This window comes from Dendronephthya gigantea, unplaced genomic scaffold (assembly GCF_004324835.1).
Source record: "Dendronephthya gigantea isolate DGI-Jeju-01 unplaced genomic scaffold, DenGig_1.0 000310F, whole genome shotgun sequence".
Classification (NCBI taxonomy): domain Eukaryota; kingdom Metazoa; phylum Cnidaria; class Anthozoa; order Malacalcyonacea; family Nephtheidae; genus Dendronephthya; species Dendronephthya gigantea.
Genome location: NW_021163320.1, coordinates 103,572 through 119,385, shown reverse-complemented (window position 1 = coordinate 119,385; position 15,814 = coordinate 103,572). Strand labels below are relative to the sequence as shown.

Here is a 15,814-nt window from a genome sequence, read left to right as displayed (position 1 = left end):
TCGGTGAGGAGTCGTTACTCGCAAATATATTATGTAAAGTTCGGTTTGAACCAGAGTTTGGTTTAAACAGTGTTTCAAAGTCAGAGTTTGGTTCAAACAGAAATGGTTTGAACAGTATTTTTACCTAATGAAACATTGAAAATGCCACAAAAGTGTATCAGTTAGGACATCACAAGTGAATAAAATAGTCAGATAAAATATAGAATATAACTTTTATATAAGGTAAAATAAGTTAAAATCCTGAACGCGTCAGCAAGTGAATAACTAAAAAGCAGATGGCCTGACTTTGTACTTCAATTAGAGAACGGTCTTACTAGTAATACAGATTTTCAGGCCAAAGGGGCGCTGATTTTGTTCACAATTTCGCCATTTGCAATAAAACAATCTCTAATCACAATTGCATTAACATGCCAACGTAGCCAAACTAATAATAAGCCCACTCAGTAATAGCGGTATATCACATTTAATTCAAGTACACGTGCTTCGCAGAATTTTTTCACGTGCACAAAAACTGGTAAAATGAAAGTATTTAAAATGATTAAAATTAAATAATTGAAAAAACTAAGTATTACATGACACATTAATATTTTGTTTGCTTGTTTAAACAATTGTTTGAGAGCATTTAAACCACACACAATAGTAAAAAAAATTAAGCCCGGTTTACGTGCCACGGAATGGAAAATTAGCTACTGTCTGGGCCAAAACAGACAGCATTAATTGTTTCATTATTTTGTCTCAGTTCTGGACAAAGCCAGGTGCGATAATACACAAACACCTTATGTCCGTTTTGGTCAAGACGATTCACCGAAGTTGAAACCTGTGTCCGGTTGTTTGAAAGGCGTTTAGCTTAAAGGTGGATAAGCCAAAGTTTAAAAATACTCTCATATAACTTCTGAATGACTGAATCATATGCATTATATGTGTATTTCCATTGAAAATTAAACTATTTACATCGAGAGATTTCAGCTCAGTTGTTCAATAAGTAGATAATTTTGCAATCCATTTTGAACCTATCCACAGTTTGAGCTAAACGCCTTTCGAACAACCGGACACAGGACTTTACCTGCATTGAAACGAGCATTAAACCAGAGTTTATACAGTGCGAGTCTGTGTCTGTCTTGAGTCGCCATATACATTTTACGTAAAAGAATATTCAAAAATATATCTTCCCCTCTTTTACAACAGTATTTTTCGAAAAATCCCTCATTTCTTTGAGAAAATTATAAAAGCTCAGCTAAGGAAATAAAGTTTGTTTAAAATTGTTTATTATAGCCAAGGTTTCGTTTTCCCGGGCAGAGTAACGACGGCGCTGATTGGTCAATTCCGAAATCATGAGGTGATGATTGGTTGAATCTGAAGATCAGGGGGGGGTTCCCGCTGCTACATAACTGTTTGCCAAGTACTGAAATACTCAATGTATAGTTCAATGATGTAGCCTTGTACAAAACTACAGAATACTTAAGTGATACAAATTTAATGACATTTTAATTGAACTAATTAATTATTCTAATTAAGAATAGTTAATTTACAATGTAACAGTTTAAAATAAGCATGTTACAAAATTACAGAACACTGCATTATACAAATATTTATTCTTAATAAACTAATCTGAGACCACACAACATTTTGATGAGCATGCATTTGCAATGGAACAGTTTTAAATTGCCCACAATGGTTCAACACTGTGCCATTAAAAGGTAGTGCGAACAAATACATGTAAACCACAGGGGCCAGTTGTTCAAAAGTAACTTAACCAAACTCAATCTTAACTCAAAATATTACATCAATTTTTTTAATCATTTATAAGGTTGAATATGTTTCACCATAAATATATTCTGGATCAACAGAAGTCTTATTTTGGAAGTTTTGAAAGGCACAACACAAAATAACCAAAGCTTGAACAACTGGTCTTTAAACACTAACAGACATTACTATACATAACCCCAACACACTTGATATATACTTTCTAGTTTTTCAAAGAATTTATACATGCATATACATTTTTTAATATTTTTGACGCATTGCTTGACAAAGAATAAGCAAAATTTAAATTCAAAAATAAACAACAACCCTTACAAACATTGGACATATATGTACAAGGAATTATACAATCACAATTCTGGGTTATATTCGCAAAAAAAAGCATTCCACCAAAAAGCATTCAAAAGAGAAAAAAAAATACAAGCTTGAGCTTGTCCTTCAAGAGTTAACTGATATTTTGGTTTAACTTTCAAACATGTTTGTTAAAGAAGCCAATTTTTCAATGAAAGCTACATTATTACTCAAATTCTAAGCCTCGAGGATGTTTAAATTTCTTTCAAGCTATGAGCTCAGCCTGTGTATCACAATGTATATGTGATGGATATATCATAGCATTTGATCTCCATCTACAAGTACATTCCGTTTATTAGGTAATCTGCATCATCCGTCAGGAATGCTTTGGTACGCCGTCTTCTTGATGTCTTCAACCGGAAAATAATTCCCAAAAGCAAAAGTAATGCCAACACAAGACCAATAGCCAATGGAATAACAGCTTTGTTTTCCTGTATATTCAATCGCTTGATGACCACATTGCTGACGTGAGACTTGGTTGCAGGTAACCTCGCCGTACCTAAGCAAAATGAGGCGTTAGATAGAGGCAAAAGAAAAAAGTTAGTGTTTAGAATTAGTTCCTAATTTGTTAAAATCCACAGATGCTATAGTTTGTCAACAAGCAGAACTCTTATGTTAATTTAGATTAATCCATTGGATAATTTAGATTGATAAATGCTTACAATGTAGAAGGTTTTAACCCAGTAAGTGGCATAGCAAGCCTGACATATTTGTCTCGCTATGTAAATATTCAGTTATTAAAATTATTTATGTCCTTAAAAATGTATTGTTTTTTCAGTCGACAAGCACCAAAATATTAGCATAGCAGGAAAAATCACCAAGCCTGCTACGCTACTGGTTTAATCCCTTGTTTCCCATGCCATACCATACCAGGATTTGTTTTCAGATTTTATAGTTAAGTAGAATATAAGGCAATAGGACTAGCTACATATTACATACATACACATACTAAAGCTACATATTTTTTTCTGCTAAATTACTAAAATATATTCCCACTAATACATATGGGAACTTATTCTTCATGCTGGCAAGCTCAGTTAAAATCATCCAGTAAATATACAGAACTCACCTTTTGTAGTTCTCAAAAAGGAACCTTTTGTGGTCCGCGGCCTGGTTACTGGTATCATTTTTCCAGAAGAGGCTGTTATTGTTTTGGGATTCCTTTGAGGCTCATCAGGAAAATCTGGATTGTTATCAACAAACACTCTTCGAGGGAAGTCCTCATCTGCTGACACAGCTGCTGTCGTCTGAATGCGACTTTCCATGGTCTTTTTCTCATTGGAATCCATGTCTTTTGAGTGATCATAGGATCCATACTTGCTGTAGTCTTCTGTACTTTTAGGAACACTACTATTTGGGGCATGAGTACCCTCCCTGTCAGATTGATGTGTTGTGGATAATCTGTCGATTTTTTGCTCATCCAACCACAAGTGTTTCGGTTTGCTGGTGGTGGAAGCCTTAAACCAAGTATTTCCCCAATTGTGGTTTTTGTATGGTTTTCTTGTTTTTGTTGCAGTTGGTGCCGGGGCTTCTGTGGTTATTTCTGTGAATGTATTGGGCTCTAAAAAGCAAACACAAAACATTCTCATCATTCTCATTGTGATAGTGTTACTAACTGAACAACCAGGCAAAAATTATCTTGACCTTTGGTTTGCTAGTCCAATGCTCTAGTAATTGAAGTAGTTCCTACCATATCGGTGCATCTTTAAGTTTTAAGGAAATGGTTGTGTGTGTGACTCGGATGAATTAACATTGTGATGGTGTGTCCCTACTCTGAGTGTCGAACTGATTACACACTGGTCCATCACAATATCAAATTTACCCAAGTCACACAAACAATCATTAAAAAACATTCTCATTTGATCCTAATGTAACCTTTAGCCATTCATTTGTGTTGCTCTACGAATACCAGGTGATATAGTGTGTGTTAGGAAAGGCCCCATTGCGAAATATTATAGCTTAACTGTAGTTCTAAAACAATGCCAATTATGATAGGTTTACAAATAGAAAGTAAATGCAATGTCTTCAAATGAATTAAAAACGTTAGGCTTCGTTAACCATAAGGTATGAGAGTCAATATGCCGTGTCCCTGGTTTAAAGCTGTGCTAATAAAAAAAGCGATATATTAAAGACCTTTTTTATAGCATCAATAGTCAATACAGTTTCCGTTGATTGCGACTAAATTCCGATTCATTTTATATACATGTGTTTTAAAAATTATTGAACAACATATGCGCTCATTTGTACATTTTGATATAACATTCAACTACGCCTACAATTCATCTATATTTAACAGCAAAGATTTTAGATTTTGTCAAGGCGATTATTGTGAAGAAAAATTAGTTGTGGCTTAAAGCTTGTATACCTTTGAATTCTGAATCCTTGCTTTGATGTTCAGACGAATGCCATTGTGATTTTCTGTCTTCGAATTCAAGAGCAGCGTAGCTATGGTAGGACGAGTGTTTATAGAAGTTACAGACGGACGGTGATCGACAGTTGAACATGAAACAGCTAACTTTCTTTTCAAAACTTTCCGTGTCGTATTTTAACATGACCAAATTACAGCCATCTTTCTTGCAACACAATTCGTGACAGCCACGGGCCGAAGACATGATCTTCTTACCCAAAAACTCGGCTCCATTACGTACGGACTGTTGCGTTTTAATAATCGTCGATCTTCTTATCTGAAACTTTGGGCATTTGTCGACATACGAACGTGAATTTTCGCATTCAACACTCGCGAGGCCCAAAACAAACGCCACTGTAACCAAACCAAGTTTCCACATAAACATTTTGCCTTTCGTTTGATAAATTATAACATTCGTAGGGTATACTTCTGGACGTTTACATTACCAAAATTTTCTTAGATCCGCACAAGAACACGTAATGTTGAAGCAAAAAATCTCATTTACATAACAATAAATATATAATCTCCGGAAAAGAAGCAGGCATATGGCAGTGTTGCGGGTAAGCTTCGTTCCGATTACGGACCCGATGGCATCACGATATAAACCGGCAAATAGTTAAAACAACCTTTGATGAATGGAAAATATCAATTCGTGGGAGGCAAAACAACAATACAAGTGTACAAAGGTCATTGCTCTAAAAACGATCGCGGTTTTTTGGCATTTATCACTAATCTTTGTTATTTTTTCACCATTGCTCCACAGGCAGGTAAGAAGGTCTCCAATTCCAATTTCCGTTAAGGTGTTTATATTGGTATGAAGCTACACCAGAACGGTATAAAATGCACAAAAAGTCTTAGTCTTTTACTATATAATTATAAAAAAAACAATGCATAAAAAGTCTTTTACATTCCCAAATAAGGCATAGGTACAGTTGGAGAAAATTGTTGGAGCATACAATTCTATAATACTTTGTTTCCATGCTAGTAAAGGCCATAATGTAGATAAAGTGACAAAAAAATGCCTGTTCAAAGGTAGTATTTTGCTCAGTTTAATCAAGTAGGTGTTATATTAGGTGAATGCCTCGAAAATTTTGCAAATTAATATAACATCTGGCAGATAGGGAAAGAATGTGTTAAAAAACACCATGCTGAAACCCAGGCCACGCCCTTTAAAGTTCAAAGCCCGTCAGTATTATTCCAATCAAAGCAGTTACGCATCCATATGGAAGGAAAGCACATCCTGTGAGAATTTCACAACATCATTTCACTAGACCTACAGCTAAAGCATTCATTTGTCTGATAACAGCCTGTGGGGAGACAAGATTAATTTTATGTTTGTTTCGATTAGAAGTGCAATGGCTTATGTCCGTGTTTTGGGTGGTATCGCAGTCCTAGGTGGAGGCTGTCTGGCTTATGCAGCTGTGCAAAGCCGTCATGTAGGTTTCTGCATGAAAATCCGATTATGTTTTTATCATTCTCTTACTCCAAAATGTGTATAGCATCTCTGTGTATTGAATGCTATTGGGGTTAATTGTTGTGTCTTACGTAAATTTTTCAGAGCATATCCATCGAATATCACGACTTGGACACTGCAATGAAATTAGGTGAAAAATTAACACCTTTACCTTCAAGGTAAAAACATACGAGGCATATTTATCTATTAAGGTATCCAGATCTCAAAGGTCTGTCTTACAGAGGGAGGGGGTCTACACACCCTTTCCCCTACCTAACAAGAAACTTTGATGGGGTGTTCTTGATCTTCCCCTCCAAATCAACACTTGTTTTAATCCATGGTGTCCTCACAGGAATAACCAACTTCAAAGATTAAAGGAGACCAAAGAATTTGATGTCTTGGTGATTGGAGGAGGTGCTACAGGTTGTGGGGTTGCCTTGGACTCTATCACCAGGGGTGGGTACATACATAATAGCCGGAAATTGCCATTATCCACAGGGTGACATGGGTTAGAGAATGTGATTCAATCTGGGTGTGTGATCTTTGCACATACATTATATAGGTCTGAAAACTGCCCTAGTTGAGAAAGATGATTTTGCCTCAGCCACAAGCAGTAGAAGTACAAAACTAATCCACGGCGGTGTTCGATACCTACAGAAGGCTGTTTTCAATCTCAGCTATGAACAGGTTGAAAAGAGATTGGCTTTTGATTGTTTCAAAAAAAACTCTTTTCAATCTCAGTTATGAAGTCAGGTTGAAAAGAGATTGGCTTTTGATTGTTTCACAAAATCATTTCCTTGACACTTTTTTTCTCCCACATTCAGTTTAAACTCGTTACAGAAGCGTTACATGAACGTGCAAACATGTTGCGAAGTGCTCCACATTTAGCTCAACCGTTGCCCATAATGTTGCCTGTATATACGTAAGTAAAACGAAACCAAATAATTTTAAACAGAGGTAATGCTGATAATTACTACAAGGTGTAAGCTCGCGATCGCAATATTAAAAGAGGCCGCATTTTACCTCACTTAACAAATTAAAAGTTCACAGAATTCGATTATTCGAACAACAGCTACCACGTGTAGTAATGGAATCCCCCACAAAAACGATGAAATAATTTGAAACCTAGGCCAGCAGGGATAAACCGCAAATTACGTGTATTTCAAGATCATTTTCCGATCCAGAGAGACCAACAGATTGAGGTTCACACTAGAGAGTTTTGGAGAGATTCTGGCACAAAGGACAATCCACAATTTTTCCAAACCATTTCTTTTCTAGGTGGTGGAAAGTTCCATATTTTTGGACCGGGATTAAAATGTACGATTTAGTGTCAGGAAAACAACTCCTACATCGAAGTTATTATGTTGGTCAAAAGAAAGCGTTAGAATTGTTCCCAACCTTAAAAAGAAAGGATTTGTGCGGGGGAATTGTTTATTACGATGGTAAGAATGAGATTACCCAAGAGAGATATGTAGTCCACAACGAAAAAAACTCAATGAACTGTTTTTGTAACTCCAGGCCAGCAAGACGATGCTCGTATGAATGTCACTATCGCGTTAACTGCTGCGCGTCATGGGGCTAGTGTTTGTAATCATACTGAAGTAGTTAGCTTGTTGAAGAAGAAAATTACCAAAGGTAATTTGCGTTTCCTTATGAGATATACTCTTCAGGTAGTTCATTGCAGAAAGGCAGAGTTGCAAAAAGAGTTCAACCTTCCTCCGGTAGGATTTCAAATTTTGAAAACCTTCTTCAAAATGACGTTACGTCACTTAGTCAAGTGGCAACCAGCATAAAGAAATTTTCGTACATAGATGTGATCCATTAGAGTGTTCAACTTTGAACCTTCCTCACAAACCTCATTCAAAGCAAACCTTCCTCCGGGTGGTACCCGCGTACCCGCAGCTTTTTTGCAACTCTGAAGAAAGGTACATTCACTGGAGGGTAACCCCACGATTGAGATCCTTAAGGGTTCAGACACAAACTACAACAACTTATTGTAGAATACTACCTACACTGGACCACCAGATATCTTTCTCAGATAGTTCAGACACAAACCACGACAGAATAAGTCATTGTTGAATGCTACCAACACTGGACCACCACTGAAATATTCTATTATATATAACACAATGGTCGCTTTCTTTAGAATACCAGCAAGTACCAACCCCGTACATCTAAAACGATATTTTTCTCTTCCCCCTCTTCCCCCTTATATCAGATGGTGTAGAGAAAGAAATTGTGTGTGGCGCGCGTGTACGCGACCAGTTCACGCGAGAAGAATGGGATGTCCACGCAAAATGCGTGATCAATGCCACAGGACCATACACGGATGATGTAAGGAGAATGGATGATGCGTCAAGACCCAATATATGTCAGCCAAGTGCTGGTGTTCATATTGTATTACCCGAGTATTATAGGTATGATTTAGGCGATAGAATTAAGATATACAGAGGAAAGGAGAGTAAAACCCAACAACACAGGCTACATGTAGGCTAGAAAGAGCATCTTGGAAAAGGCTGAAAAAATGACGCTGTGAAGTTAACGAATGGTAAATGTATTTGTTACTCGCAAGAAAAAACTTTCTGCTTGATAAAGGATATTTTACTGTCTTCAAACAAATATATACAAGTTTGTGAACTACACAACGTTACATTTCCTTGTTTCACACCATTTCGAAGATGCTCTTTCAGATTTGATGTTAGGTTTCCACTTTAAAAGAAGCGACTGAATCTGAAATATATAAGTCAGTAAGATTTCCGTTCATTCGTCAAAGAGAATGCATCTTTCCTATCATATTTTGCTTCCACTTGTTCAACTCTTTAGTCCTCGAAACATGGGCTTTCTCAACCCAGAAACAAGTGATGGACGGATAGTGTTTCTACTTCCTTGGGAAGGTAATGCTCGAGTTTTCATTTGAAGCCATGCACTGCTGTTAGGACTGCTCTGTCGCACAATATTTCTTTAGATATGTCAAGATAAATCATGTAATAGCCTTGTCTACGCCTATAACCAAAGTCCACAACCAAAGTCACAAGTCATAACCATATAGTCACAACCATATAGTCATGCACAACCAAAACATTTCATTTATCCAGGCAGAACGGTAGCTGGAACAACAGACACACCGACCAAGTTAACTTTTCATCCAAAGCCGACGAAAGCAGAAGTTCAATTCATTTTAGACGAGATCAAAAGTTATCTAAGCGAAGATATCACAGGTATATGATATTTTTTGCTTGTACAAGCGGTGTGATTGAACTTCGACCCATTCAGCTTGCCAGCTCGAGCGAAGCTTTGTGGTTATTTCGAGGCCTTCCTTTCCTCGGTAGCAAGGTGGATCTGCGATACTGAAGACACAACACCCGCTAAAATAGCTGAGACTTTCAACCAGAAAAGTTTAGGGCATTCGTAAAATGAATATTGAAGGGGCCAGCGTGGCGGCCAAACACAATATATTTAAAAAAACATTCATTTAACACGATTGTTTTTCATCATTAGTTCGAAACGAAGACGTCCTAGCCGCGTGGAGCGGCATTCGTCCGCTGGTCAGAAACCCGAAATCGAAGAAGACCGAAGAACTCGCGAGGAACCACGTTATCGACGTGAGCGATGGAAATTTAGTGACGATAGCGGGCGGGAAATGGACAACGTATAGGTCGATGGCTTCTGACACGGTTGACGAGGCCGTGAAATGCTGCGAGCTGAAACCGGAGTTTACGAACTGTCAAACAGATGGTTTGGTGTTGGAAGGTGGGGAGGGGTACACCCCTAACCTTTATATCAGACTGGTTCAGGAATATGGTGTTGATATGGAGGTAGCTAAACACCTTACACATTGTTATGGAACTAAAGCAGTTCAGGTTTGTAAAGAGATCACTGGCCCTGGGAAAAGACTGGATGAAAGTTTTCCATATATCGAAGCGGAGGTGAAGTTTGCTGTTCAAGAATACGCGTGCACCATCGTGGATGTTCTCGCGAGACGCACACGACTCGCGTTTTTGAACGTCGAGGTCGCACGCGATGCTGTCCCACGCGTGGCCGAGATTATGGCAAAGGAACTGGGATGGAGCGGAAGGAAAAAACAGGTAAAAGAAAGTCCACTTTGGGTATCGAAACTCTGAACAGATTAGTTATTTTACGATTTTGATGGTTTTGCCAAGAAAATGTCTTTCTCTCTGAGTGTGTGGTTTGCAAAAATTCTGCATCCCTTCTAACCTCTTTCACAAGAAATCACGTCAATTTTTAACGTTGAACCATATGATTTAAAAAAAAAGACTGAAGAGTTGTTTTTCAATTCCCATTTCCAGGAAGAGGTCAAAAAAGCGGTGGAGTACTTGGAGCAAATGGGTCTGTCTTTACGGGACGAATAAAGATTGTCCTAAATTCTAAATATATTTTATATGAACCAGAGCAACGGGAAATATTGAGTAGAAAAGAGGAATGGAATATCAAAAGTGTGTGAATTTATGTACACAACTTTTACCAGTAAAACTGGTGACCGGTTTAATTGTCAAGCCATGGTATATTGTAGTTAAAACGTTTTTAAACCATGTTTGAAATAAAAAAAGCTTTCTCCGCAATTGGATACAATAGAATAGCGTAAGTTTACAAATTGATTTGTGGTTTTACAAAGTATGGAACCGTATGGTTCCAATTTTCATATTGGGATTTTGTTCTATTTGAACAAAACTCATATTCAGGCGCATCGTTTTTCATCAAATCCATTTGCAAGAAGAGCAAAAATGGTGTTAAATATTCAGAATATCAGTACATGATATTTTGAGAAATACAGCAGTTCGAATGTCAACAAAGCGTTTGTTCACATTACGGACTGAACACACCACTGTCTCTTGTAACCCGGTGTGAACACCAGATTAGTATTCAAACCTTAAACCCTAAATGTAATATGCTCGGAGATTTCATTTATTGCAATTCAATGACTCATATTCGCACTTTAAAAACACAAGATCCAGCAACAATATCTCGAATAATTTTATTACCTATTCGCATATAACTTTCAGTTGACTTTTAAATAACCAGTCAGTCGCAAAATCACGGCTTTTGAAAGCCTTTCTGACTGTGGATCTCTCACGTTTTATATAATCACACTATTCATCGTACCTCAAGGGAAGTTCAAAGCAGGCAGGATTTTTCCTTCACAACTTCCAAAACCAATCACGTACCCATCTCCTTGCGCATGCGCACTCATCACGACCTCGTCGCCATCTTGCAAGAATTTTCGTTCAACCCCCGGAGCGAGTGGGATCGTCTTTGATCCACGCCAAGATAACTCCAACATCGAGCCGTAAGATTCTGGAGTCTGGAAAATACATTGAAACGATTATCAATGAAAGTTGATCCACACTGATCCAGTTCAGTTTAGGTTTCCTCCTGTAGTAACACTTTAGAGTTTAGAGACGATCCTTACTGATCCTCTGGGAAGAACAGTTTACAACTGATAGAGTTATCCAGTATCAGTAAAGTTAGTTTAGTTTAGCTTTCCTCCTGTAGTAACATTGGATCAATAAGAGATGAGCCTTACTGGACTTTAATAGGAAGAACAGTTCAGAACTGATAGAGCTATCCATAATGAACCATGAAAGCCAGGTTCTTTTCATTAAAACAAGTTCTTAAGCATTGGATGAAATTACTGCACCACACTACACTACTCGCAGGCCTCAGCGAGCTCGGGCGTATTGGTCTTTCACAGGTACGTGACACTATGATACCAATCATAGCGTGCTTTTCCGTATGCCGAACTTAATTTGTAATACTTTTACAACGCTTTAATCTGGCCAATACTCACTGGTCCGCTGATGGTTCCAGACGCCATGAGGTCGCCAGGGCGGGCGTTACACCCTGTCACGGTGTGATGAGCCAACTGCTGTTTTGCTGTCCAGTACAGGTTCTTCATATTTGACCTGCAAACCACGGCGGGCTTGTCCATTCCTTCCGCTAGATAAACGACAAACATCACATCGCTTTAGCATAGCATAGGAAATACCACCCTACTTCAGCTGAAGTGACAGTGACAATTCACACGTAATTTGTGCATTGTTTGCAGTTGGCTAAATATACTTCAGACTCTTTCATTTCAGACTTCTAGCTTTCACTCTTACCTTTGATTCCAACTTCCAAGTCAACATTCAGGGAATATGGATCAGAATGTCGCAAATATGGCAGTGGCTGTGGATCCTGTCGAAGAAATAGCAGTGTCAGTATAACTCTATTCAAACTAATATACCCAAAGTTACAGGGGGTTTAAATACAATATAACAATAATATCAGTGTGCACCATCTATCTCACCTGAACTGGGTTAGCGACCATAAATGGCTGTAAAGCTTCCATGCTGACCACCCATGGGGAGATGGTTGTGCAGAAGTTCTTGGCCAAGAAGGGACCAAGTGGAACATATTCCCATTTTTGAATATCTCTAGCTGTACAATAAAAAATATTACCAGTGAGCTCAATATGAAACTGGAAGGCTAACTATAGTGATAACATGCCTGAAGCTGAAATGATCATTTTGAGTTCAGCTGGCCCAATACTTTAGCCCAAACATGCAGCTGTACATCAAAATTTTGAACCACAAGAAATTTCTATTCGGCATGGGCATTTTTAAGACTTCAGCATGAAGATTTTAATGGAAACTCACCACTCCAGTCGTTCATAATAACCATTCCAAAAATATGTTCATGGGCCTACAATAGATTTATAAAATAGAAATTAAGAAAAAAAAACAGCATTCATTTTCTTTTTTTTTAATTTAACACACTCACAAAAAGGATTTCCTAAAAGGTTTAAACGTATAATTATTTTGACCTTATTTGCTTGTACCCTAAAGTTCAACTTTTGTTAAAATTAAGGTTAGAATCTAAGTATCAGCTTGCTTGAACATAAATTATATTATATATTTAAACATAGTATTTGCTTATAAAGCATTGAGTATCGTAAGTGATATTTGAACATAAATTAAACGCTGAAAGTGGTTCAGTAGAACAAATTAGGGTATAGTCAATATACAATTATGATCTGGGTTGGTCTTTAAGTGATCATTTGTCTCCACCTTCATAAATTGTTCAAATCCACAATCAAAATTAATTTATAATCAAAGTATTTTGTTTTTACAATTACCTTTTGGACAGGGATTGGTTCTCCATGGTTGTTCGCAGGCCCAACAAAAAATGCCTGGGGGACAAATAATATTAGCAAAGTCAAGAGTATGGTCATGAGTCTATAAACACTACTGTTTTAATTATAGTACACAACCTTTAAAACATAACACGTACATAATTTTAAATTCTCCATTATGGACATTTTATGACAACTCACCATTTCTAACTCAAAGTCTAAAATTTTACAAGGTCCAAAAACAGGAGGTTTATCTAAAGAAAGATGTTGAACACGTCAAATTAAAAAGTCAATGAATGTTCAATCAATTGTATTGCAATTATCTTATTAAATATACATTCAATTGGATAGTTAATGCAGAACTATTTATAATTGTTCCAATAAAGGCTAATTCACTTACCATCAACCATCCTGGATTGTCCCACAGGTCGCCTGACAGGAGTTCCTGATATGACAACTGAGGAAGCCCGACCATGGTAGCCAACTGGCAAATGCAGCCTTAAAAAAGAAGTTTTGCAAGTTACAAGTTAGAAAGAACCTTTTCATAGAAAAAAGGAATTTCATGGTCAGTACCCTCTTTTATTGGGTTATATGACATAAATGATACAGCAAACAATATTCAAATTACCAATTGGGAAGAAGAGCATTTTCTTTTCCTCTGAACAGAGTACCAATATTTGTAGCATGTTCTCGAGATGAGTAAAAGTCAGTATAGTCACCTGTTGAAAAAAGCCATTTCTTTGACAAATGTCCATCAGGTTTTGGTTATAATTACTGGTTAGTGAATATACTTTAATAGTCTATTGGCCAATGAGTTGGGTAGAAGGTGGTTTATAAAAGTTTGTCAGTTGGTATAACATATTGCTTTTGCAATTGCTATGATTCAAAACTCTTTCATTTACCTATATTAGCAGGAAGGTGCATAGTCACTTCATTTCTAGAAATAAGGCACTTGGATTGCAGCTCTGCATTATCTCTTAACACACCCTAAAACCAGAAAAGCCATTATTCCAATAGGTTGATCACAATTGTCTATGTGGAACAGCTTAGATCCATTTCATCACCTGAATGGCATATTTAGTGCATATATGAGGGTTGTATACGGCTATATATGCGGCCATTTGTACCTGATCTTTTGACAGAATGGACTGCAATGTTTGACGTGTTTCATGCCATGCTGCTGAACCAAGACTCATGAGTTTATTCAATGTGGCCTGTAGGAAACAACAATAATACTGCATATGAGTACACTGAAACAATGTATAAGTCAAAATAAATTACAATAGCAGTAAAAGTAGTAAAAGTAGTAATAGTAGTAAAAGTAGTAATAGTAGTAATACTAGCAGTAATAGTAGTAATACTATCAGTAATAGTAGTAATACTAGCAGTAGTAGTAGTAATACTAGCAGTAATAGTAGTAATACTAGTAGTAATAGTAGTAATAGTAGTTAGTATAGTAATAGTAGTTAGTAGTAATAGTAGTAGTAATTGCAGTGTAGATTTGAGTTGTTAACCAATAGAGTGTTTTCATATAGGTACTTCCAATTCATATCATGCTGCAATAATTGGTATTGTACTCAAGATTTACAATTCAGATTTAACTGGAGTTGTACTTAAGACATATTAAATTAACCAAAATTTATCAAATGCCTTTGGGTTTTTTTAAATATGATTTTTTTTTAACAAATGGATATTATAACAGACTTGGGGACATAACAAAAGCTCTAGACTAAGCTTTATGAAAAAAAAATAAACAGTTTGGGGCTGCATGACCAGCACCTTAATATTAATTTCTATGGGATATTTTGCTATGATCTTAAATTTGAAATGTAAGCAAATGTTACATGCAAACTGCTAAAATTCTTGCTCAAAATTAGCTGGGTCAAAATATCAGTGGACATGCTTCAAGGATCAGACTGGCAGGAAGATTTCCCACATCACATCACATGCCCAGGGGCATTTAAACCCACCCCACCATGTCCACACCTCCAGCCTTCCCCTAGCTCAAAAAATGATTTCAAATTAGTGAAAGTAATCTAAAATTAATAGATTTGCAACCAAAAATACTAATCCCACATTAAACTCTGACGAATTATGGAAAAATAATCAACTTTCACTTCCTACAAAGTCACATACCTCTTCAAATACATGTTGTTGTGATTGCATAACCGGTCCATTGAAAAGATGTTTTATTGCTTTCAAGTCCAGCACATATTCACCTATTGCAACGCCAATACGATGGGTATTCTGTAAAAGTTAAGAGAGACAAGATATAGAACATAATTTGACAATAAAAAGCAAATTGTACATTGCAAATGTACATATATTGAGAAATACTTCGTATACAGCACTCTTTCCAACTTACATCGCTGGATGTGGAGAATACGCCATAAGGCAAATTTTGAATGGGAAAATGTGAATCAGGAGCCACAGTAATGAAAGACATCTCGAATTTTAGTGTGAAAATTCGAAGCTCTTATAGGAAGAAATTCCAACAAGAACAATAATTAGCAATTTAGCAATCTCCACGTGTTCTTCTCGTGTATGGAATTTATAAAAAAGGCCACAGCGGACCCAAAACAGGAAAAGGAAAAAAATGGGGAAAATAACCTCCTTTTGGTATGGGGGGAGGGGGTGCTCATCTGTCGAATTATCGTGTGAAAGGCTGCGCCCAACCTAAAGAGGGGAAAGTCGAAACAAGGGCTAAGCC

The 15,814-nt window shown here is 37.0% G+C and overlaps 3 protein-coding genes across 3 annotated transcripts; 1 reads left to right on the top strand and 2 right to left on the bottom strand.

Moving 5' to 3' along the window:
- Positions 1-1,468: 1,468 nt before the first annotated feature.
- On the bottom strand, positions 1,469-5,047 carry LOC114541820. Its single transcript, XM_028561633.1, has 3 exons — positions 4,478-5,047; positions 3,182-3,673; positions 1,469-2,611 (listed from the first exon to the last, which is right to left on the bottom strand). Exons 1-3 carry the CDS (start codon positions 4,902-4,904, stop codon positions 2,388-2,390), a joined length of 1,143 nt encoding a protein of 380 aa, XP_028417434.1. The 5' UTR covers positions 4,905-5,047; the 3' UTR covers positions 1,469-2,387.
- Positions 5,048-5,161: 114 nt separating this feature from the next.
- LOC114541818 (glycerol-3-phosphate dehydrogenase, mitochondrial-like) lies at positions 5,162-10,552 on the top strand. Its single transcript, XM_028561632.1, has 13 exons — positions 5,162-5,286; positions 5,868-5,955; positions 6,078-6,151; positions 6,325-6,428; positions 6,535-6,659; positions 6,797-6,894; positions 7,251-7,414; positions 7,491-7,607; positions 8,191-8,389; positions 8,796-8,866; positions 9,068-9,190; positions 9,471-10,057; positions 10,280-10,552. Exons 2-13 carry the CDS (start codon positions 5,875-5,877, stop codon positions 10,340-10,342), a joined length of 1,806 nt encoding a protein of 601 aa, XP_028417433.1. The 5' UTR covers positions 5,162-5,286; positions 5,868-5,874; the 3' UTR covers positions 10,343-10,552.
- A 374-nt stretch (positions 10,553-10,926) lies between these two features.
- On the bottom strand, positions 10,927-15,636 carry LOC114541824 (fumarylacetoacetase-like). Its single transcript, XM_028561638.1, has 13 exons — positions 15,470-15,636; positions 15,241-15,351; positions 14,232-14,318; positions 14,007-14,091; positions 13,733-13,823; positions 13,505-13,602; positions 13,306-13,358; positions 13,108-13,161; positions 12,629-12,674; positions 12,280-12,410; positions 12,092-12,167; positions 11,779-11,927; positions 10,927-11,292 (listed from the first exon to the last, which is right to left on the bottom strand). Exons 1-13 carry the CDS (start codon positions 15,548-15,550, stop codon positions 11,095-11,097), a joined length of 1,260 nt encoding a protein of 419 aa, XP_028417439.1. The 5' UTR covers positions 15,551-15,636; the 3' UTR covers positions 10,927-11,094.
- Positions 15,637-15,814: the final 178 nt, after the last annotated feature.

Coding starts and splice junctions, on each gene's coding strand:
- LOC114541820 (XM_028561633.1), bottom strand. CDS start 4,904: ATGTTTATGTGGAAACTTGGTTTGGTTACAGTGGCGTTTGTTTTGGGC. Junction 3,674..4,477: donor CAAGGATTCAGAATTCAAAG/GTATACAAGCTT, acceptor TTTGCTTTTTAG/AGCCCAATACATTCACAGAA. Junction 2,612..3,181: donor CTTTTTGAGAACTACAAAAG/GTGAGTTCTGTA, acceptor CATTTTGCTTAG/GTACGGCGAGGTTACCTGCA.
- LOC114541818 (XM_028561632.1), top strand. CDS start 5,875: ATGGCTTATGTCCGTGTTTTGGGTGGTATCGCAGTCCTAGGTGGAGGC. Junction 6,895..7,250: donor ATAATGTTGCCTGTATATAC/GTAAGTAAAACG, acceptor TTTCTTTTCTAG/GTGGTGGAAAGTTCCATATT. Junction 10,058..10,279: donor GGAGCGGAAGGAAAAAACAG/GTAAAAGAAAGT, acceptor TCCCATTTCCAG/GAAGAGGTCAAAAAAGCGGT.
- LOC114541824 (XM_028561638.1), bottom strand. CDS start 15,550: ATGTCTTTCATTACTGTGGCTCCTGATTCACATTTTCCCATTCAAAAT. Junction 13,603..13,732: donor AATGCTCTTCTTCCCAATTG/GTAATTTGAATA, acceptor TTCTTTTTTAAG/GCTGCATTTGCCAGTTGGCT. Junction 12,675..13,107: donor AACCAATCCCTGTCCAAAAG/GTAATTGTAAAA, acceptor AATCTATTGTAG/GCCCATGAACATATTTTTGG.